This window comes from Mobula birostris, chromosome 1 (assembly GCF_030028105.1).
Source record: "Mobula birostris isolate sMobBir1 chromosome 1, sMobBir1.hap1, whole genome shotgun sequence".
In the NCBI taxonomy this organism is placed as follows: Eukaryota; Metazoa; Chordata; class Chondrichthyes; order Myliobatiformes; family Myliobatidae; genus Mobula; species Mobula birostris.
The window spans coordinates 145,803,911-145,826,706 of record NC_092370.1 but is presented as its reverse complement, the minus strand read 5'-3'; the positions used below and the strand labels follow the sequence as shown (position 1 = coordinate 145,826,706).

The 22,796-nt window shown below is 44.0% G+C and overlaps 1 protein-coding gene across 4 annotated transcripts in view; it reads left to right on the top strand.

The window, feature by feature from the left end:
- LOC140200264 (dual specificity calcium/calmodulin-dependent 3',5'-cyclic nucleotide phosphodiesterase 1A-like) overlaps nucleotides 1–22,796 on the top strand; it is a 293,234-nt gene that overhangs the window by 194,860 nt on the left and 75,578 nt on the right. For all 4 annotated transcript variants that reach the window (XM_072263358.1, XM_072263348.1, XM_072263338.1 and 1 more), the window contains exons 10-12: nucleotides 2,141–2,242; nucleotides 9,680–9,800; nucleotides 13,128–13,209. In XM_072263358.1, the coding sequence (XP_072119459.1) occupies nucleotides 2,141–2,242; nucleotides 9,680–9,800; nucleotides 13,128–13,209 (305 nt within the window). The remainder of the gene's footprint in view (nucleotides 1–2,140; nucleotides 2,243–9,679; nucleotides 9,801–13,127; nucleotides 13,210–22,796) is intronic.

Sequence of the window (22,796 nt, the reverse complement as noted above, 5' to 3'; positions counted from 1 at the left end):
CCACCACAACCTCTACCGCTACCTCTTTCAGAACCCTAGGTCCAGGTGAATTATGCACCTTTAGGTTTTTCAGCTTTTTGAGCACCTTCTCCCTTGTAATAGTAACTGTACTCATTTCTCTTCCCTCGCACCCTTCAACACCTGGCACACTGCTAGTGTTTTCCACAGTGAAGACTGATGCAAAATACTCATTTAGTTCTTCTGCCATCTTCTTGTTTCCCGTTATTATTTCTCCAGCCTCATTTTGTAGGGGCCCTATATCCACGCTTATCTCTTTTTATTTTTATGTAACTGACAAAGGTTTTTCTATCCATCTTGATAATGTTTGCTAGCTTTCTTTTATATTTCACCTTTTCCCTCCTAATGATACTTTCTGTAGGTTTTTAAAAACGTCCTTGTAATTTTTGCTTTGTTATATGCCTTCTCTTTTGCTTCTACATTAACTTTGACTTCCCTTGTCAGCTACGGCTGTACTATTTCACCATTTGAGTATTTCTTTGTTTATGGAATAAATCTATCCTGCACATTCCTCATTTTTCACACCATTGCTGCTCTGCTGTCATCCCTGCCAGAATCTCCTTCCAACTTACTTTGGCCACGTCCTCTCTCATCCCACTGTAATTTCCTTTACTCCACTGAAATACTGCTACATCCAACTTTACTTTCTCCCTATCAAATTTCATGTTGAACTCTATCATATTGTGGTCACTACTTCCTGAGGGTTCCTTCACCTTAAGCTCCCTAATCGCCCCCAGTTCATTACATAACACCCAATCCAGTATAGCTGATCCCCTAGTGAGCTCAACGACAAAGCTGCTCTAATAAGCCGTTTCGTAGGCATTCAACAAATGCCTAGGAGATTCATTACCAACCTGATTTTCCCAATCTACATGCAGGTTAAGTCTCCCATGACTATCATAACAATGCCTTTTTGACATGCCTTTTCTATTTCCTGTTGCATTTTGTAGTCCACCTCCCAGTTACTGTTTGGAGGTCTGTATATAACTGCCATGAGGGTCCTTTTACCCTTGCAGTTTCTTAACACAACCCACAAGGATTCATCATCTTCCAATCCTATGATACAACTTTTTAATGATTTGTTGCTATTCTTTACCAGCAGAGACATGCCACACATTCTGCCTACCTTCCTAACCCTCCATCACAATGTGTAACCTTGGACATTCAGCTGCCAACTACAGCCATCTTTCAGCCACAGTTCAATGATAGCTGCAACATCATACCCAACAATCTGTAAAGGTGTAACAAGGTCATCCACCATATTTCCTATACTCTGTGCATTGAGATATAACACTTTGAGTACTATATTTGCTACCCTTTTTGATTCTGCATCCCTAATGCACTGATACTAGCCCAGCTGGCTATAATTTTGTCCTAACATCTGCTTGCATTTCCTCACTGCTTGACTGCACGTTATCTTTGCTTTTTAACATCCATCCTATCCTGAGTCCCTTCACTTCGGTTTTTACATGAATTCCATTTATCTTTCAATGTTCTTGCCATGAACCTACATGAGGGGCAACTTAAAATAGTCAACTCACCAACCAAAATTTGGCATATATGAAGAAAGCAGAACGCCCCAGGGGGAAACACTCAGTCACAGGGAGAAGTTGCAAACTCCAAAAACCCAGCAACCAAGGTCAGGATTGAACCTAGGGCTCTGTGAGGCAGAGGTGTTAACTGCTGCACCATTGGGTTGCCTAGAGTTTGCTATCATGGTGGTCTTCTATTTTTAGCCACCTCTCAAGCATCTGAAATTGTAATTTCTAGTCTTTAGCTCTATTGGGGTTATGTAGAATTACTGTAAGTTGAAACCTAATGTTGTTCAAATAAAATTCTTTCAAACTCTGTCAGATGTACTTGTCTTTTAAGATGAAACAAATTTAGATCCTCTCTGAATAATTGTTTCAGCACACAGTGGCAGCTTTTTTATATGTTAAAATTCATCTACTGTTTTATAATTAGTTCAAATAATGGGTGGTGTTGGGGACTAAGGCAATTCCTTGATTAAAGGAATGGTTGACCTTTGGGAATGAATCGTGCCTGCAGTAGGATTTGAAATGTCAGGACAATTAGCTGGTTGTGAAAAGCTGCTGATAATTCTCTTTCATATTCTCCAAAGGGAATTTCGGACCCTGGTAATTGAAATGGTCTTAGCAACCGATATGTCTTGCCACTTTCAACAAATCAAAGCTATGAAAAATTCCTTGCTACAGCCAGAAGGGTGAGTCATCATTTGGCAGAAGTTTCCACTCTCAGTCATTTTTAATAAGTTGTATTAATGCTAATATATGCTTTTTCTCTTTCATTTCTAGCTATAATTAAATAGATTAGCTTTATCGTATATGGCTGTCGCATCTCTGGGGCAGAGAAAATTTGTGTTCAATTTCTAAACTCAAATTTTAATTTAACATTTCCCTGGTGATAAATATGCATAGATTTCAGCTACTCCAGGGTACCCCGCTACTAATTGCTGAACAGTGCCTCGAAAAGTGACAATGCTTCAGGAAACTTAACAAAACCACTCACACCTTATCATTACTTTACTCTAAGGTCTTAAATTTTGGAGTGAAGTATTCAACAATGGTCGGTAGTGTTAACCGTCAGAATGTTAATCTATAAAAATGGATGTTTTCTGATGCTTGCATTCCCTTCTTTCTACAATATATATTAACAAACATGCTATAAAATTTAATAAGATTTATGACATCATGCTTGAATTGCATGAGGAAGCAGAATGGACAAGTATCCACAATGAACAAATTTAATGAAATCAATATGTTGAATGTGAACGACCTGCCTTGTATTGGGTGTTGTTGAACACAGTGCTTTGCCTTATTACATTGAGTTACTTTTGCATAAAAATTTCTCTGAACAAGAATATTCATTGCACAAGAATAAATGTACTCTAGAATAAATAATAAATCTTTATATTTGGGGACAATACATTCTGCAGTGTTAACTTGTGCTTTTTAAAACCCATAGAACTATTTGACACACATGTGGTCCCCCCCCCCCAACAGGGTATTATGCCCTTCCACTGGGCTTCCCTATCTGACCCAGCCACAGCTCTCCAACACTTGACTGTGTCCTTCTGCACTGAGCCATTGTGTGGGCTGCACAAGCTTCAGTGCACCTACTGCACGTACTCCTGTAACCTAAAAGGTGCCAGTGGGCAGCATCTCCTCACGGACATCTCACTGAGCCGATCCGTCACGGACGTCTTGCCGTGCCGATCATCATGGACGTGTCGCCGTGCTGATCTCTCACGGACATCTCACCATGCCGGCAGTCCAGCAAGTTTCGGGTAAACTACAGAGCGTCTTTCACTGAGTTGATGATCCTCCAGCAGCAGCAGTCTTGATGGATGTAAAGAGCCCATAAAGCAAAGAGCCCTCTATTAAGCAGCAGCTGGGGATGAACTGGGTCACAGACCCTTGCATCCTTCTCTATACCTTCTTTACAAACTCACAAACTGCAAAGAGAATGAAGTTTACTTTGAAGTTTTAAAAGTATGTTGAGTTACAAAGAGCTTTACAGTATCAAACCTATATCAGCTTCCCTTTTTGACCATAAGACTGTAAGATCTGAGGACTCCATCAGTCAAGGTTGACCATGGAGATTGCATCCTAGCTGTCTAGCCTGGGCTGTACGATACTGAGAGCAACCTGTTGCCCATGTAGCAAGATCTCCTTCTCCACGCATCTGATGAACCCAAAGAAACAGCAGAGATTGATACCGTTTGGTACCAGCAGTGTTGCAGGAATTGCCAGTTAGCACCGAACTCAAGGTAGGACTCCGCTGGGGACTCCAGCTCTGGATTTTTCCTTTGGGGTTTAAGCCTGAAGCCTTCCCCATGAGTGGGTATAGCCGCAAGTCAGTGGAAGTTTAAGATCAGAGTTTTCCTTGTCTTAGATGAGCTGCCAACCACAACTGCCTTAAGTGATGATTTAAGGACCCAGTAACCCACCTTTGCTCCTTCTCCTATCTGTAGAAACGTTTCTGTCAGGCTCAGTAGCTAAGCCACACATGAAGGCCAGCAGCTGGATTTGGTTGTCAGAAGCTATATGAGGCGCACGCCATTGGAAGTATTTAATATTTTATATATATAGTGCAACACTGGGGGGGCGTGGTCGATTATTGGCGGGGGGGGGAGTTCCACTTCATTTATTGTTACGCATTAACTTGGGTTATACAGTTATCGTTTGTATATTTGTGGGTCACCCTGACTGTAACCGGGGTGTATGATGGTCACCTCCCCCATCTGGAGAGACTGGTTGGGTTCACTCTCCCAGTCATGGTGCCCAGTCTGTTTGTGTTTATCACAACGAAACGGTTGCTGAGTTCAACGAGCTTCCTCGTCTGTCATTATGGACCAAATGCTCGCCACATTGGTGTCAGGAATGGAATGCAGGAGATTGAACAGCTACAACGTCAGACAGAGTGTTTTAACCCCGGGGAATAAGACGAGGGTCCAAGCAGTCTGCCTCCCCCCTGCACCCATGGGCAGGGCTCAAGCAGACGAGATCCGGAGGGAGGTCCTGGGAACCGAGCATTGTGCCTTCCCAGGGAGCCCCGACGGAGTGAGTGTACCCAGGCTCCTCAACCTGGGGGACAGAGCGGAACCTCACCCGGCGGAAGTCAAACTTGCCACATGGCACAACGGGTGGAGTCCCACCGAGACAGCGGTGCACCTTGCCCCGGCACTGGAACAAGATGCCCTGCGGGCCCTCCTCGACCTAACGCCGGCGGAGCTGTGTGACTACAGGGCCCTCGTAGTGGCGCTGGAGCGGCGTTTCGAGCAGAGGCCGTTGGCGGAAGCAATGAGGGAAGAACTGTGGAGCAGACGGCGCCGTATGGGAGGAAGTCCGGGGGCAGAAGCAGCTGATCTCTGCCACCGTGCTCGGCATGGCCACCCCGGCCCCAGTTCCCTCCTGCGGCCCAGGAAGAACTTTCCCTCCACGCCTTTGTAAAGGCGCTGACACCAAAGCGCCTTCGGCAGCATGTTCGGCTGACGTCGCCATCATCGCTGGACGAGGCGGAGAGGGAGGGCAGAAGCAATTTTAGCCTCTCAAGGTGTTTCAGCGTCGCCCCCCCACCAGCGAGCCCAGGCTTGTGTCACCGAGGCTGAGGAGGAAAGTGACGAGGAGGAGCCCGTGAGGCAAGTCCGACTAGCGCCGCGGGCCATTAAACGATCTCTGCTACCGGTGCGGTGAGGCAGGTCATTTGGTCCGGGACGACCCCACCCCGGCACCACGCCACAGCCCAGGAGCAGCAGAACCCCTCCGGGCGGGCCGTTTGGGCGAAGAGCAAGGCTTACACGTTGATGCCTGCATGCTGGAGGGCATCAGGTGCCGTATGTTAATGGACACGGGGTCAACCATCACTACCATCTGTCCCGGTGTTCTCCCCAGCACGGACCAGCCATCCCCGCCTCGGTGGACAACGGCAGCGGTCCGTGACTGTGCGGCGATGCGAGGGAAGAGGAGGTTGTGCATCGCAGTGGACACGAGGTGTGACTCGCCGACATCCGAGAGTCCTGAATCATCGGCCTGGACCTGCTGTCCCACTAGAGGCCCGTGTGGATGTGTCGGGGAAAACACTGTCCCTCGGTGCTGAAGCCGTGGCTCTTCGGCAGGGCAGCTCCGGGAAGCGGTCCCAGTGGGAGCAGTAACCACACCGGTTTCACAGCAGCCCGGGACAGTGCAGTACACCCGGTAGCGGCCCAACGCAACACCGCTGAACCAGGAGCAAGCGACGGTGACGCCGGTGACGACCTCCCCATCACGGACCAGCAGTGCACAGCAAACAGGTGAGCGATCCGATGTTGGCCCGGCTGAGTGTGGGACGACGGCCGGAGTGGGCAGAGGTCTCTGCCCTGGACCCAGAGACCAAAGCCCTGTACTCGCAGTGGGGAACGCTGGAAGTCCCCGACGGGTTGCTGTTCAGGTGGTGGCAGTTGTCCGATGGTGACCGACATCTCCTGCAGCTGGTCCCCCGGGGGCTCCGCGCCACGGTGCTGCTGTCGGTGGACGGGCTGGTGGGGCCCGGCCATTTCGGGGTCACAAAGACGCTGGGGCAGGCTGCATGAACACTTCTACTGGCCTGGGTACAGGCAGGACGTTGCGACACTTCCAGAAGGGGCTGGGCCGCTGGTCTAGAGTGCCAGTGCAGCAGTTCATGGTGGGAGTTCCAGCATGGGTCTACTGCCCCTCCCGGAAGAAGGGACTAACCCTCAGGCTTGGAAGCCACTGGAAGGGGCTGGGAGAGGTGTTCGACCGCATCTCCGATGTGGTATATCGGGTGCTGTTGCCTGAGCGGCGGAAGGCCATCGTGCTGTACTGGGACCGACTGGTACTGTGTCAGCCCTTGGCCACCACTAACCCGGCGAGGTTGAAGGAAGGAAGTGATACTGGGTGTCCTGCCTCTTGCCTCACACAAACAGGCGGCAGTGTCGACACCCACCGGAACTTTAGGACTTTGTTGTGGACTCTGGGGTTGCCAGGTATAGGTGACCCCTTGTGTGGGGGTAGTGTGACGCCCTGAGGGGAGGGGTCGTGGTCGACAGCCTACCACTGCGTTTCTAATGACCAGTATTGTTTATTGTTCTTGTGTTAAAATGCTTCTGTGGGATTATGGTGGGAGTTCCTGTTCATTTATTGCTACATTTTAGCTTGGATTATACAGTTATTCGCTTGTATATTTGTGGGTCACCCTGATTGTAACCGGGGTGTGTGATGGTCACCTCCCCCATCTGGAGAGACTGGTTGAGTTCACTCTCCCAGTCATGGTGCCTGTCTGTTTGTGTTTATAATAAAAAAGCGGTTGTTGAGTTCAACGAGCTTCCTTGTCTGTGGGCCCAATGCTCACCAATATATATACTATATAAATAAAAAATAATATGTAACATAATTTAATGAGCTTGTCCCCATTACCACCCCGCCCATAACAACCTTAAGGAACCAAAGACCATAAGATATAGGAGCAGAATTAAGCCATTTGGCCCATTGAGCCTGCTCCCTCATTTCATCATGGCCAATCCAATTTTCCTCTTGGCCCCAATCTCCTACCTTCTCCCCATATTCGTTCATGCCCTGACCAATCCAGAATCTATCAACCTCTGCCTTAAGTGTACAGTAGTGTGCAAAACTTTGGGCACCCCTGGTCAAAATTTCTGTTACTGTGAATAGCTAAGCGAGTAAAAGATGAACTAATTTCCAGAAGGCCTAAAGTTAAAGATGACACATTTCTTTAATATTTCAAGCAAGAAAACATTCTTATTTCCATCTTTTACAGTTTCAAAATAACAAAAAGGGATAAGGGCCTGAAGCAAAAGTTTGGGCACTGTATGGCAGTACTTAGTAACACCCCCTTTGGCAAGTAGCACAGCTTGTAAACGCTTTTTGTAGCCAGCTAAGAGTCTTTCAATTCTTGTTTGTGGGATTTTCACCCATTCTTCCTTGCAAAAGGCTTCTAGTTCTGTGAGATTCTTGGGCTGTCTTGCATGCATTGTTCTTTTGAAGTCTATCCACAGATTCTCGATGACATTTAGGTCAGGGGACTGTGAGGGCCATGGCAAAACCTTCAGCTTGCGCCTCTTGAGATAGTCTATTGTGGATTTTGAGGCGTGTTTAGGTTCATAATCCTGTTGTAGACGCCATCGTCTTTTCACGTTTGGCTTTTTTACAGACGGTGTGAAGTTTGCTTCTAGAATTTGCTGGTATTTAATTGAATTCATTCTTCCCTCTATCAGTAAATGTTCCCCGTGCTACTGGCTGCAACACAAGCCCAAAGCATGATCGATCCACCCTCGTGCTTAACAGTTGGAGAGGGGTTCTTTTCATGAAATTCTGCAACCTTTTTTCTCCAAACATACCTTTGCTTATTGCAGCCAAAAAGTTCTAGTTTAACTTCATTGGTCCACAGGAGTTGTTTCCAAAATGCATCAGACTTGTTTAGGTGTTCCTTTGAACCTTTTGAATAGAATGGTTTGGAAGTGAAATTGACCTGGATGGTTCTTTTTCTGCAACTATTATTGATTTCTGCTTTAAACTTACAAGATTTAACATAGGAAGAAAAATTTACTTTGCAAACTTTATTCCACTCATTGCTGGTGTAGCCAGTGCATTTGGTATTTAGGTCTAAGGTAGGAGCTGGGCACAGGAGTGCAGATGGAACAAGGGGACAGGAATGCAGTTAGATGCAACGATGGAGTTGGGCCCTGGAATGGTTAGTTTTTTGACTAGAGCTGGAGTCAGGGACTAGGAACACAGTTTGTCAAACAGCCAGAGCTGGGAACTGGAGAATATGGTTAGTTGTGCAGCAAGAGTGGGTGATATCCTTGGGTGTGCAGCCAGAACCAAGAACTGGGAATGTAGTTGTGGGTGCTATCAAATTGGGGTCAGAGATGAGGTTAAGTGTGCAGACAGATAAAGGTTGAGGATATGGTTAGATGTGCGTTCAGAGTTGGGAGTCGGGAAAGGGATAATGTATGGAGGAGGAACCAGGGATTGACATGTGTCTGGATGCTGGGGTTGGCAACCTTAGCAGAGCTGGGCACGTGTGCAGGAAGGTGGTGAGATGCCAGGAGGAAGGAGTGGCAAGTGCTGCCATACTTGAACCCACATGTGTGTGGATGAGTGAACAAGAGTGCACATACCAGGCAGCACCTAATCACATAAACACTAATGTGTGAGCAGAGCCACATGACTCTGGTAATCTGCACCATGACAACAACCAATGACTGCTGGACTGATCCCTGTCTAATTCATTCTGTATTTTACTTAAACCTGGCCCTACAGATGAATCATTCACTGTGAAGACTGTGTCAAACTAGGTCATGTCTTTTACCTCCAGTTCATCTTTATTGTTGCAATTTCTCCTTCAACAAACATTCAGCATTCCCTCTGTGGTGACTGGACTCCTGGACAAAGGTGGCCTAAACCTCAGTGGTTGAGCTACAGTTTGCAGACCACATGTTGAATGTATACACACACAGGCTCACTTTCATGCTGCCTCTCACATTTTCGCAAAAGCTTATAGAAAAATGGGCCTTACATTTAGTGCCCACAAGACCAGAGTCATCTATCAACCTGTACCACACTGCCATCCAACAATGAAGGTTCCCAGCAAAACCTTGAAGAACATAGGCCATTTCCCATATCTCAGGAGCAACCTCTTAGCTAAAGCAGATATTTATGATGAAATCCACCAACTCAGCTTTTGATCAACTGAGATCAAGGTTATTTGAAGATCAAGATCACACGCTGGAGTGGAAGGATGGAAGTCATCGTCTACTTGCAGATTTTTGCAGTTTAAACAGTGAATGAGCACAACTCAAGTAATATCTTTGGTTACTTGTATTCACCATCAGAGTTGAATCAAGGGTATTATAACTAAAGTGCAAAAGAAACATCTTATATGCAAAGAAACATGCATTTTTTTAATATTTAACAGGAAAGATACAGACAATAGATTAATGTTATTATTTACTTCTGTACCTTTGACCAGAATTGGATTGATTTTCCACTCATTGAATCCATGATTTGTGTTCTCATCATCAATCTAAAATTCATCACAATTTACATAACTTGTATTCTTTAATTGGTGACTTGGCAGCCTTCTGCAGCCTATAACTCTTGGCATCATGTTGATTTTGCAGGATTGATAAACCAAAGGCCCTGTCACTTTTGCTGCACACAGCTGACATTAGCCATCCTGCTAAAACTTGGGACATGCATTATCGCTGGACAATGGCTTTGTTGGAGGAGTTCTTCAGACAGGTACTAATTCAGCTGAGGTTACTCTAATGTACTGTTGTTCTTTGATTTGAATGTCCTTGGGTGTGATTTTGACATATGCATGGATCCCCCAAAGGACAATTATTGTTTTTAAATAGTGGCCATATTTAATGACTCTGATACGGGATTCTGGTACCAAATGATCCATATGAAATATATACTCTGCATAGTTAGAGGGTGAACAAAGGCTTTGAAAACCTTTGGTACTTGAATCAGAATCAGGTTTAATATCACTGGCATATGTCATGAAAATTGTTGTTTGGCAGCACATTGCAATACATAATAAAACACTATAAATTACAAAAAGTATATATATAAATATTAAGTTGTGCAAAAAGAGAGGGAAAATATTGAGGTAGTGCTCATGGATTCATTGTCCATTCAGGAATCTGATAGTGGAGAGGAAGAAGCTGGTCCTAAAACACTGAGTGTGAGTCTTCAGGCTCTCCTTCTTGATGGTAGCAATGAGAAGAGGGCATTCCTGGGTGATGGATGCCACCTTTTTGAAGTATCACCTTTTGAAGGAGTCCTTAATGCAGGCGCTCTTCAAGGAGCTGGCTGAGTTTACAACTTGCTGCAGCTTATTTCAATCCCGTGCAGTGCCCACCCACCACACCAGGTATAACTATACGGCCAGACAGAATGCTCTCCACAGTACATCCGTAGAAATTTGCAAGTATCATTGGTAACATACCAAATCTCCTCAAAAACCTAATGAAATATAGCCATTATTGTGTCTTCTTTGCAACTGCATCAATATGTTGGGCCTAGGATAGATGTTCAGAGATGTGGACGCCTAGGAACTTGAAACTGCTCACCTTTTCCACTGCTGATCCCTTGATGAAAACTGGTGTGTCATTGGCAGATTTATAAACTGCTTTTGAACCGTACCTAGCCGCACTGTCGTGGGTGTAGAGAGAATAGAGCAGCGGGCTAAGCACGCATCCCTGAGGTGCGCCAGTGTTGATTGTCAGTGAGGAGGAGGTTTTATTTCTGATTCGTATAGACTGTGGTCTCCTGGTGAGGAAGTCAAGGAAGTTGCAGAAGCCCAGGTTTTGGAGCTTGTTGATTGTAAGTATGATTGTAATGAACTCTGTAGTTATTAAACGGCAGTCTGACGTAGGTATAACTATTGTCCACGTAATCCAAGGCTGAGTACTGAGCAGTGCAATTGGATCCACTCTAGACCTGTTGTGGTGGTAGGCAAATTGCAGTGGGCAGGAGTTAATTCTGACCATGAGCAACCTCTCAATGCACTTCATCACAGTAGATGTGTGCTGCTGGGTGATAGTAGTTGAGGCCTGCCCTTTATGGGCACTGGTACAATTGTTGCCCTTTTGAAGCTAGTGGGAACCTACAACTGCAGCAGTGAGAGACTGAAGATGTCTTTGAACACTGCCGCCAGTTGAACTCCCTCCATACAGTCAGAGGGACAATGTGCAAACTCCACGCAGACCACACCTGGGGTCAAGACTGAATCTGCCTCCCTGGTGATGTGAGACAGCAGTTCCATGAGTTATGCCAGTACGCCATCTCAGTGCTTTAAATAGTGCAGCATGGTGTGTTCCGTCAATATTAACCCTTCTGCAGAACGATGCAGAGTGCGAAGGCCAAGGTACCATGGAGCATGTGTCAGGCCTGTATGGTCTATGCACAAAGAAAAGCGTGTAGGTTATGACTGGTAGCCATAGAGGAGGAGCACGGTAGTCATGGCATTGGTCAGGAACTTGAGGGGCTAGTAAGATCAGGGGCGATGGATAAAGTCAGCTGATTGGGGAGGTTTTTGGCAGTTGAAGCAAGATTTCAGCAAGAAATACATTTTGGAGACTGGATGTTTAATTAAATTTAAGGGTGTGAGTTGAACTAGCAATCAACTTCTAGGGGTAAGTGCTGTGTTAATAACTGAGTTAGCAGGTTAATCATGGGAAGGTGCTAGTAACAGCTGGAGGTGGCATCGGGGTCCTGTGGGCCCATGAATGTGAGCTTATCTATCTAGGTAGATAAATACTGCAGATACTTTATTGATCCCTAAGGAAATTACGATGTCACAGAGCATAACAACTGCACAGATATACAAATATTAGAAGAGAAGTAAGAAAAAATAAAAAAAAATGATCCCAAACAGTCTAACAGAAGGGGGGAGGGGGGGTCATCACTTTCTCAGCTATAGGTTGATTCATTCTAGAGCCTAGTGGCTGAGGGTAAGAATGACCTCATATAGTGCTCTTTGGAGCAGCACAGTTGCCTTAGTCTGTTAATAAAAGTGCTTCTCTGTTCAGCCAATGTGGCATGCAGAGGGTGAGATATGTTGTCCAGAATTGCCAGGATTTTCCACAGGGTCCTTTGCCTCCGGTTTGTCCAGTTTGACTCCTGTAACAGAGCCAGTTTTCCACTATTGTAATCAAAATACAAGATTGAATAAAGTATCCCAAGAACCAGAAGGATGATGAAAACGTCCTTAAACAGATTAATGTCCATTGTTATTTCACAGTATTGCTAGCCAGTACAAAAATAAATGAAAGGAACATGGTATATAACGTTAAGACAAACAAACACACGGAGCTACTATAACTTGCTGCCACCTCACCGCACGGCACACACACAGTCCTGGACTTGTTCTCAGTGACTTGAGTCAAGTCTGGTCTGCTGCTGTGTGGGTGCATGTGCTGCTGCTGGTAGACAATAGATAATAGGTGCAGAAGTAGACCACTCGGCCCCTGGAGCCTGCACCGCCATTCTGAGATCATGGTTGATCATCTAGTGAACATATGATTGAACATCACTGGTAGAGCGGCAGGCCATGAATATAATGCTCTCATGGAATGGCACTGTGCACATCTCAGTATCCCACAGATTGGTGCAAAAGTCACATAGAGACACTCCTATGATAACTTACTGATTTTTTTTTTCCTTGAACCGAAACTTTTTTTCATAGAAATTGAAAAATGAGACGTTGAAACTTTGCAATTGTATGGCACAGTAGTGCAGTGGTTAGCGTGCCATTATCACAATGCCAGCGTCCTGGGTTCATTTCCCGCTGCTGTACCTTCTCCCCATGACCTGGTGAGTTTCCTATGACAGTTCTGGCTTCCTCCCACATTCCGAAGATGTACGGGTTCCAGGGTTAATTAGTCACATGGACGTTATTGGGAAGCAAAGGCTCATTGGGCCGAAAGGGCCAGATGCTGTGCTGTATTTCTAAAATAAAATATGAACAATATTTCTGGAGTAGGGGTGATTCCAGAGTTTAATTTTGCATTTACATTACAGACCATCATTTCTTGATTGTATTTTTTTTGTCATATCCAGGGTGACAAAGAGGCTGAATTGGGACTTCCGTTTTCTCCACTCTGCGATCGTAATTCAACCATGGTGGCCCAGTCCCAAATAGGTAAGACTCTCAAGTTCAGTGGTGTTTTTGTACGGCAGAGGGGTCATCCAACAAGTTATGGGCTAATTACAGTGTATGGAGCAGCTTCTTCAAGGTCTAAAATATTGCCAATAATTTATAACATAACTTAGTCTCGGCCCGAAACGTTGACTGTACCTCTTCCTAGAGATGCTGCCTGGCCTGCTGCGTTCACCAGCAACTTTGATGTGTGTTGCTTAGTCTGCTAACATTTGCTTTCTCCACCAGTGCAGTGCCTAAATGATTGTGCGGTCCCCAAGGATCAGGTGCACAATCGACAGCTGAATATGGAATTGGTATGTTGATTTAAGTCTCCCAGCTCCAGAGAATGGACCTATAAACAGCTCATATTCTCCTCACAGTACTCTGAAAGGTGAAACTGGTTGTTTCAAAGGCATCTAGAGTAGCAATGGAAAAATCCACAAAAATCAGATTTAATATGTACATTTGTGGTTGGCGACCTGTATTAAGACTTTACTGGACAGAAATTCTTTAAATGCTCACTGTTTCACTCAGCCATTGTAGGAATTTTTGTAGAATTTGTTTGGAACTTATATTTTCTTTACATTGGTAAATGCAGTGGGATCATCTTGCATCTGCTTCACTGCTGTTAAATATGTTTGTGAAGTTGAGAAGTAAGACCTATTGCTTTGTGACAAGTGAACAAAAGATCTGTGGAGTTAATGGCACACAACTGTAAATATCATCCAATTTATTTCCAGTGCTGAGAATTGGCAATGAAGGAACGTTATGGGAATCCTGCACATATTTTTTGCCCATTCATTTTCGAGGATGAGGATTCACAGAGTGCCTCAAAATTGTTCCACTCGGAAGTATTTCTGTGATACACTTGCCACTGTTTTCCAGACTAAGTTTAAACTTAGCTTATTCACATTCTTTAGTAGGAACCGTTTGACTGAAGTTGGCCAGGCCCTCAGTGAGAATGCCCTGCACACCAGCTTGGTTTTCTATACATGAGTAGATCTCCAAGATATGGAGGGTTTGGGAGGGGGGAATTACCAGGATGCTGCTGGATTAGAGGACATTTTCTATACGGAGAAGTTGGACAAACTTGTTTTTTTTTTCTTTCTGAAACAGCAGAGGCTGAGTGGAAACCTGATGGAAGTTTTATCAGATTATGAGAGGGACAGATAGAGTAGACAGCGGTATTTTTCTCCCACAACATTGTGGGCCAAAGGGTGTATTCCTGTACCTGTGTAATATGTTCCAAGTTCTTTTGTGGGTGGGACGTTGAAGTGAGTAGAGCCATCCACAACCAAGGCACATCTGTGATAAACTTGATAGTATGCTGCGCCTCTTGAGTTAGCAGCTGTCAAACACAGTGAATGTTTCTGACATTGGTGGGAGAGTCTAAAACCAGAGGATACAGCCTCAGAATAGAAGAACATCCATTTAGAACGGAGATGACGAGGAATTTCTTTAGCCAGAGTATGGTGAATCTGTGGAATTTGCTGCCTTAGGCAGCTGTAGAGGCCAAGTTATTGGGTGTATTTAACGCAGAAATTGATAGATTCTCAATTAGTCAGGGCATGAAGGGACGTGGTGAGAAGGCAGGAGATTGGAGCTGAGAGAGAATTGGATCAGCCATGATGAAGAGACAGAGCGGACTCACTGGGTCAAATGGCCTCATTCTGCTGCTATATCTGATGGTCTTAAATATTCATGATAATCCACATTAGAACAAATCTGAAGATTAGTTTAAAATACTGTATTTAAAAATAGAAATAAACAAAAAACCTTAAATTAACACCAATTTTATTATATCTAGAAATAGTACCACGTTAACTATCTACCTCCACCAAATCCTACTGGATTCCATGTCAAATCCAATGTTAGAATGTAGTTCTCAAAAATTCACTTGTCAGGAGATATGGCACTTCTGCACTTGTACCTGCATGTTCTAAAACACACACTCAAGATTTTAGGAACAGCTTCTTCCCACTGCCGTCAGATTTCTGAATGGTGCATGAACTCGTGAACACTGCTTCACTATTTTTGCACTAACAGATTTTTAAATATACACAGACACTTCTTTTTGTGATTTGTAGTATATTTTATCTATTGCACTATACTGCTGACACAGAACTACAGATTCCACACACATGCCAGTGATAATAAACCTGATTCTGATTTGGATTCTGTATTTGTGAAAATCCCAAACTTCCTGGCACTTACATAAAGAAATACAGCAGCTGCAGACAGAGCTAATGATATTTTTAATAAAAATGCAACCATTCCACACCCTTATTATACATTCTCAGGTGTAAATTATTAGTGCCCAAATATACCTTTCCCTTTTTCAATGCGTAGACAATTATGACACAGCCAAATTCATTTCTGCCCTCCAATTGGAACTAGAAGTGAGGCCATGGACACACAGCACAGAATCTGATTTCTTAACATTCATTTTCAGGACCTGGAGACCATTTCATGGACACCTCCAAATGGACTTGAAATGTGGTGGAATGTCTCTTGTTGTACTGGTGCAGTCTTATTGGTGAAGGTCCAGTGGGTGTAGTTGGATGTGGAGTTCCAAGGACTTCGAACAACAATGTGCTGGAGGAGTTCTATCCGTGAGGGAAAGAATTGTTGACATTTTAGGTGAAAAGCTTCCATGGGGTTCAAGAGTGAAGAGGGGAGCTCTTTAGTATGAAGAGGAGAGGGGTGTGGTGATAAAAAGATTCAAAGTACATTTATTATCAAAGTATGCGTGCAATAATACAACTCTGAGCTTGTCTTCCCTCAGAGAGCCATGAAACAAAGAAAACCATGGAACATGTTCAAAGAAAAACAAAAACTTCAAACCCCCAATCATGCAAAAGGCAAAAGAAAACAAGTGATGAACACAGAATATAAAACATTAAACCACAAAGTCAACAAAAGACCCCAGGAATGTTCAGTTTCAGCTCAGTTCAATCTAGCGCTGTGTTGCTGGTTTGATCCACAGAACCAGTCTGCCCCGATCAAAGTCACACAAAATAGCAACATAATAAAAGAGCAACCAGAAACCAGAAACACAGCATAACATAAACTATAGAGTTGAATACACAAACTGCGTTGATTAAACTTTGTGTGGGGGGGGGAAGGGAGAGAGAGGGAGAGACATCTGGTGGACTGCGGAGGGGTGGAAGATGGTGGGCAGATTGAACAATGAAGATGTGGTGGAAGGGTAAGTGAGAACAGATGATACATAGAGGCAGACTATAAAAAGAGGCAGGTGGGACCAGCTAGAGGTAGGGACATGAAGGTGGGGACAGCTAGGAGAGTGATAAGCAGGAACATGAAAGGGCTACTGGTGCTAGAATCTGATAAGTAAGGAAAGAGATAATAAGAACCATTAGGGGAGACTTGAATGGCAGATGGAATCAAAACTAGATGGGGGAGGGGGATGCCAGTGTGTGAAATGCTTTCCTACTGTAGATGCTGCTCAGAAAACTGAGTTCCTCCAGCAGATTGTTTGTTGCTCCAGATTCCAGAATTTGCTGTTTGTGTTTCATATAGTCATAGAGCACCACAGCATTGAAACAGGCCCTTCAGCCCATCTAGTCTATGTGGAACTGTTACTCTGCCTAGTCCCTGTTGCCTACACCTGGACAATAGCCCTCCATATCTTCCCATCCATGTACTTAACCAAACTTCTTAAATGTTGCAATCGATCCCACATCCAACACTTCCACTGGCAGCTCATTCCACAAGTGCACCACTCTCTGAGTGAAGAAGTTTCCCCACAGGTTCCCCTTTAATATTTCACCTCTCACCCTTAACCTATGACCTCTAGCTCTATTCTCACTCAACCTCAGTGGAAAAGGCACGCTTGCATTTACCCTATCTATAGCCCTCATAAGTTTGCATACCTCTATCAAATCTCAGCTCATTTTCATATGCTCCAGGGAATGAAATCCTAACCTGTTCAACCTCTCCCTAAATATCATGAGAACCTGGATGAACCTCAACAGGAATGAGAGACTGCACTCCAGTTGGGGTGCATCAGTTCATGCTATACAGCACATTGGATGTGAAATGGGACCACATCATTTAAAAACCGTTTATGTGTAGAATTAGTGCCCAAATATACCTTTCCCTTTTAATGATGTCTGGCAGCGCTGTGCAGCAAACACCCAGCATTCCTCCATTAACACGCTGTATATCTGAGCTGCAGCCCTTAAAATGTATACCTCAATCACCCTACAGTATTACCAAGTGCGTTGGTGGGGCCTCAGTTGAATTGGCTGCAAGGGAAACTGTTCAAGGAAGGAAATGTAAAACCCACGCGCTATCCTTGCTTTATGGACATGACCTTCACACTTCTGTGATTGAGAGAAGGAAACATTGTCTCATCAGCAGGAACCCCGAACCAAGGTGGAGGCGTTGGCAACAGAGTGGTAAAACATGAAACTATCCAGTTTGACTTGCCACAATGCAGGATGAAAGTCCATAACTTCACTCTAGTGTTTAGAACTGTAGTTCACAAACACAGACTTTAAGCAGTCTCCATTGTGCCATTCACACACCTAGATTTTCACCCCATGTGCATGAACATCAATGCCACTGTGACAGCCATTTCTTCACTCTCCTAACTGAGTTAGAGCTCTGATCAATTCATAGAATTGAAAGCACACACTTATCACACAGCCCGTTGCAGCTGAATTGTGACAGCCACCCATACTGCGTAACTGAGTTACTGCGTAACTCTTATGACAATGATACCTTTAGTTGCAGCAGGGATTTAGTTGCGGCACTGACGCTGGGGTGACACTGGTTATAACCCCTTTGCAACAGAGAATGTCATGGGCATAGTATCTACTGGACCTTTAACTGGCCCCCTTGCCCCACTGCAATGAATGTTCTGCTAGAGATCATCCACATGTCCTCCACAGACTTCCGAAGCACATCATTGTCATGCTCTTGTTCTTAATTTCACAATTTCTGCTGCTATCTATTACCAGCCTCCACTCCCTCACCAAACAGGAGATTCTGGTCAAAGGAGGTGAAACACAATGACTCCTTGTGTCTGACAACGGTCAGCACAAACTCAGCTATTGGTACCACAAGGATTCAAGAGACCACATTAGAAGCTTGAGTTTCAGTTGAAGAGACACCCAACTCTACAGATTGCAAGGAGGCCAGAAAGATTGGAAAGCCATGTGCCAGCCTTTCAGAGAGCTAAGTTTGTACTGTAGATCACTTCTGGTAAGAGGATTGGGGAAGGAAACAAAGAATACTGGGGAGATTGATGTGGGCCACATGAAAATGATTGGCACAGAGTCCTGTCTAGATGACAAGAAGTGTGGGATGTCTCTAACTTCTCACAAGAACTTTTCTGCAGCTAAGTGTATTTCCCTCCTGGTATACGTGTAGCCTGTGCTAGCTGCCATTGGCACTTTATGGTGGAATGGCACATGTAAAGACCTGTGGAGCAGCATCTGCCTCTTTGAAACACAGATGAAGGCTACTTGGAGCCTTTGTGCTTTAGTGGAGTGATAAGCCACTGCAGTTAGTGGTCTTATCTCTCAGGCTACCACTCTACAAGCTCCATTGATTCAGAGTATAAAACCAATCCCTTTGCCAAATGCACCCATTTTACACTAATCCCATTTTCCTCATAGTCCCACCAATTCCTCACCAGATTCTACCACTCATCTATTCACTATGGACGATGCACAGTGGTTAGTTAACCTACAAACCCACTGGCCTTTGGGACATGAGATGAAACTGGAGAACCTGGAGAAAACATCTGTGATCACGGAGAAACACAGCAAGCTAGCTGGTTAGTGCCCATGGCGGGTCAGCCAGCTCCATCGTGGGCACTAGCCACCCACTATCGATGGCATCTTCAAGAAGGAGGCATCCACCATTAAGGAGCCTCACCATCCAGGACATGCCGCCGTCTTATTACCACCGCTGGGGAGGAGGTAGAGGAGGCTAAAGATGCACACTCATTGTTTTAGGATCAGATTCTTCCTCCCCACCATCAGATTCTGAACGGTCCATAAGCCCATTAACGCTCAGCCTCACTGTTCTGCTCTCTTTTTGCACTACTCATTTATTTTTAATGTATTTCTTACTATAACGTATAGTTATTTTGTATGTAGTGCTGCCACAAAACAACGAATTTCACGTCATATGTCAGTGACAATAAACCTGATTCTGAACTCTACTCAAATAGCACCGGAGGTCTGGATTGAAATCACAGTGCTAGAGCTGCAAAGCTTCCAAGTGCATTTATTATCAAAGTATTTATGCAGTATACAACCCTGAGATTCGTCTTCCCCACGACAACCACGAAACAAAGTAAAAACATGGAACAGCCCCCGAGCCAAAAAAATAAATCATGCAAAGGACAACAAAAGAAAAGAGCGAAAAGCACAGAATTTAAAACACAAAATCGAAGAAAGAGTCCAGGCATGTTCAATTCACCTCAGTGTTCATTATTTGCAGTGACCCTGATTCTAAGTTGCCCAAAATAGCAACAAAAAAAGGAGTGATCAGAAAGCAGAAACACAGAGTCAATCCACAAACCATATCGATTAAATCTTGCCCAAGTTCCAGAACTCCAGCACCATCCTCTGACACCATCGTGGGAAAGAGAGACCATTCGAATACAGGGACTCTCCTCCGGGAACATGGGGCAGGGGGGCAGGAAGAGGGAGAGAGAGAGAAGATGGTAGAGGGCACTGAACACCTGCTCACCCTGATGCTGTCAATCTTCAATCTTCCTCGGCGCTTTAATCGGCAATTTTGGCAAGAAATGGAGTGGATCGTGAGCTTGTGCCCTGACTCCTGGCTTCCTGGCCTTGACGCCGCGCGCTTCACAGAAACCCCTTGGAGACAGCAAAATGCTAGATCACTCAACAGGCACAAAAACACACCATCCCAACTGTAGATCACAGTCTCCAACAGTAGTAGAACCAAATTTGAAAGAAAAAGATGTAAAAGAAGTGGAAGTAGTTTCGTCAACTGTCTGAAGGATGTCGCCCTTGGTCATGTTGTTTGCTGGTGCCCTCTTCTTCCAGTAGTACTTCTATTACCTTTGACATTGTACCACATGTAGTCAAGATCCCTCATCTACAAATTGAAATGTTCCTCAGGCCTTCATCATGTACTCATGCAGACAAAAGGGAAGATTGAGAGATTATTTACGGTGAACTGAATGGCCCATTGCTTGATTTAGTAAGGGGTTAGGGTCCTAGAAAACATTGCATCAGGTGAAATGGTTTAAGTCAAAAACATTTGGCAAATTGTATAATGGGCATTTTTAAACAGTGTAATTCTCTACAGTAAATGGTGTACCATTTCTAATAGTAAACAATAACTTCATGAACTGAAATCTAGCATCAAAAGATTTAGCAGCATTAGGGTGAGTATTTGAAGCTTGAATGTTCCTGAACTGAGGAGTTGCTATACAGCAACCTGGTAAAAATTGTTAAAGAGCAGGTGTGCAAGTAAGAGAGAAAGGCGATGCAAAATCAAAGCAGATTAGAGTATAGATTATAGAAAAGATTAAGAAGAAAAAATATTAGGGGCCAAAAAAGTTGCACGTGTTCTTGAATGAGATGGGGAGGCAGTGTGGAGAAATGGGGTGGAAAACAATGAGAGTGTTGAGTTAGCATGCAATATATTGTTTGAGTATATCAAAAAAGAAAAATATTAAAGGTGTTAGCATATTTGAGAATAATAAATTACCAGAACCAGATGAAATATATCCCAGGCTGTTAAAGGAAGCAAGGCAAGACATTACAGTGGCTCCGGTCATTACTTTTCAACATCCCTGAATACAGGATGAAAGGCAGTATATGTTACAGTGGTGCTTAAAAAGACATAAACCAAGTAAGTCAAAGCCAGTTGGTGTAGCCTGAGATCCAATCTAACAGCTGGCGCCCAAATGAAACTCTCTTATTCTATGTTCCCTAATTCAATCGTACACACAGACCATTATTGCTTCACTGAGCACCACCACTCCATCCCCCTCAAGCAGAACTTCCCAGTGGCCAAGCATTTTAATTCTGATTCCCATTCCTGTTCCAACATGTCAGCCTATGGCCTCCTCTTGTGACAAGATGAGGCTGCCCTCAGGGTGGAGGAGCAACATCTCATATTTTGTCTGGGTAGCCTCTAACCTGATGGCATGAATATTGATTTCCCCTTCCCCCTGTCTCTTCCTCTATTTCCCACATTAACCTTTTACCTCTTCTCACCTCCTATCCCCTCCTCCTCCCCTTTTTCCTATGGTCCACTCTCCTGTCATATCAGATTCCTCCTCCTCCAGCGCCTGACCTTTCCCACCCACCTGTCTTCACCTATCACCTTCCAGTTAGCCTCCTTCTGCCCCCCCCCCACCATTGTATTTTATTCTGGTAACTTCCCCCTTCCTTTGCAGTCCTGAAGAAGGGTCACGGCCCAGAGTGCTGACTGTTTATTCATGTTTTAGATTCTGCCTGACCAGCTGAGTTCCTCCAGCATTTTGTGTGTATTGCAGTGCATACCAGAACACAGTTTTATTTGGTGGGTCCCACTGGTCTGACAACAGCAAAGTTTCCAAAGGTCTGCAGAATAGGGGAACAGCTTGCTGACCAATTTGGACACTTAGTTAGTTCTTAGTTAGTTACTACTAGTTAGTTGTTTGCCTCCCGCTACTAATGCTGCAAGCTGTTCCTAATTCAACACTAGTGAACGGTACAGAATATTTCACAGCTTTATCAAACTAAGTGTAATTACTGGAAAAAATGGAATCACTTCCTCTGTTAATCATAAAAAAAGACTTCAGGAGGTTTTGAGACTGCTGCAGAAGCTTCTAATAGTCCAGTCATTTACTAACATGTGAATAAGGAAAAAGACTGAGAATTAATTACACGAATTGAGATATCACATTGTGTTATTGCCATTTACTCACTGGGCTTGTGTCTATAATCCAGGCAACAACTAACTGAGATCATCTGATTAATGATAATTGTCTAGTGAATTAATTATTTGATGTTTCTCATTGGAAAAAAAAAATATCGCCCTGGATTATGTAGAGTAATGATACTCATGCAGGCGTGTACAATTACAGAAATGCTAACTTTGCTAACAGCAATTCACCATGAGCCAACAGGGTGCATTTTGAAACTATAGACTCATCATAGAGTTTGCTTAGGCAGTGGCAACTTGGACTATTATTATTAATCGTGTTTAGTATTTGCACAGTTTGTCTTTTGCACATTGGTTTATTTGTCAGTGTTTGTGTGTAGCTTTTCATTGATTCTTTTGTATTTCCTTGTACTATTGTGAATGCCTGCAAAAAATTGGTGACATATACGTACTTTGAAAATCAATTTACTTTGAACTTTGAATTAGTTACTCAAATTTTATAATAAGAACCTACCACATAATTTTATGCCAGGTTTGAGGTTGCTCACTGTGTTCTCTCAATGATCTGAATGAAAGGGAATTGGCATTTAAAAATATCAGGTAAGGGTTTGGTCATTTAGATAGACCTTCAAGTAGGTTATTTAAAAGTCCTTATTAAAATTTTCCAAGAACATTTAATAACATCTCTAATGGCTTGTTAA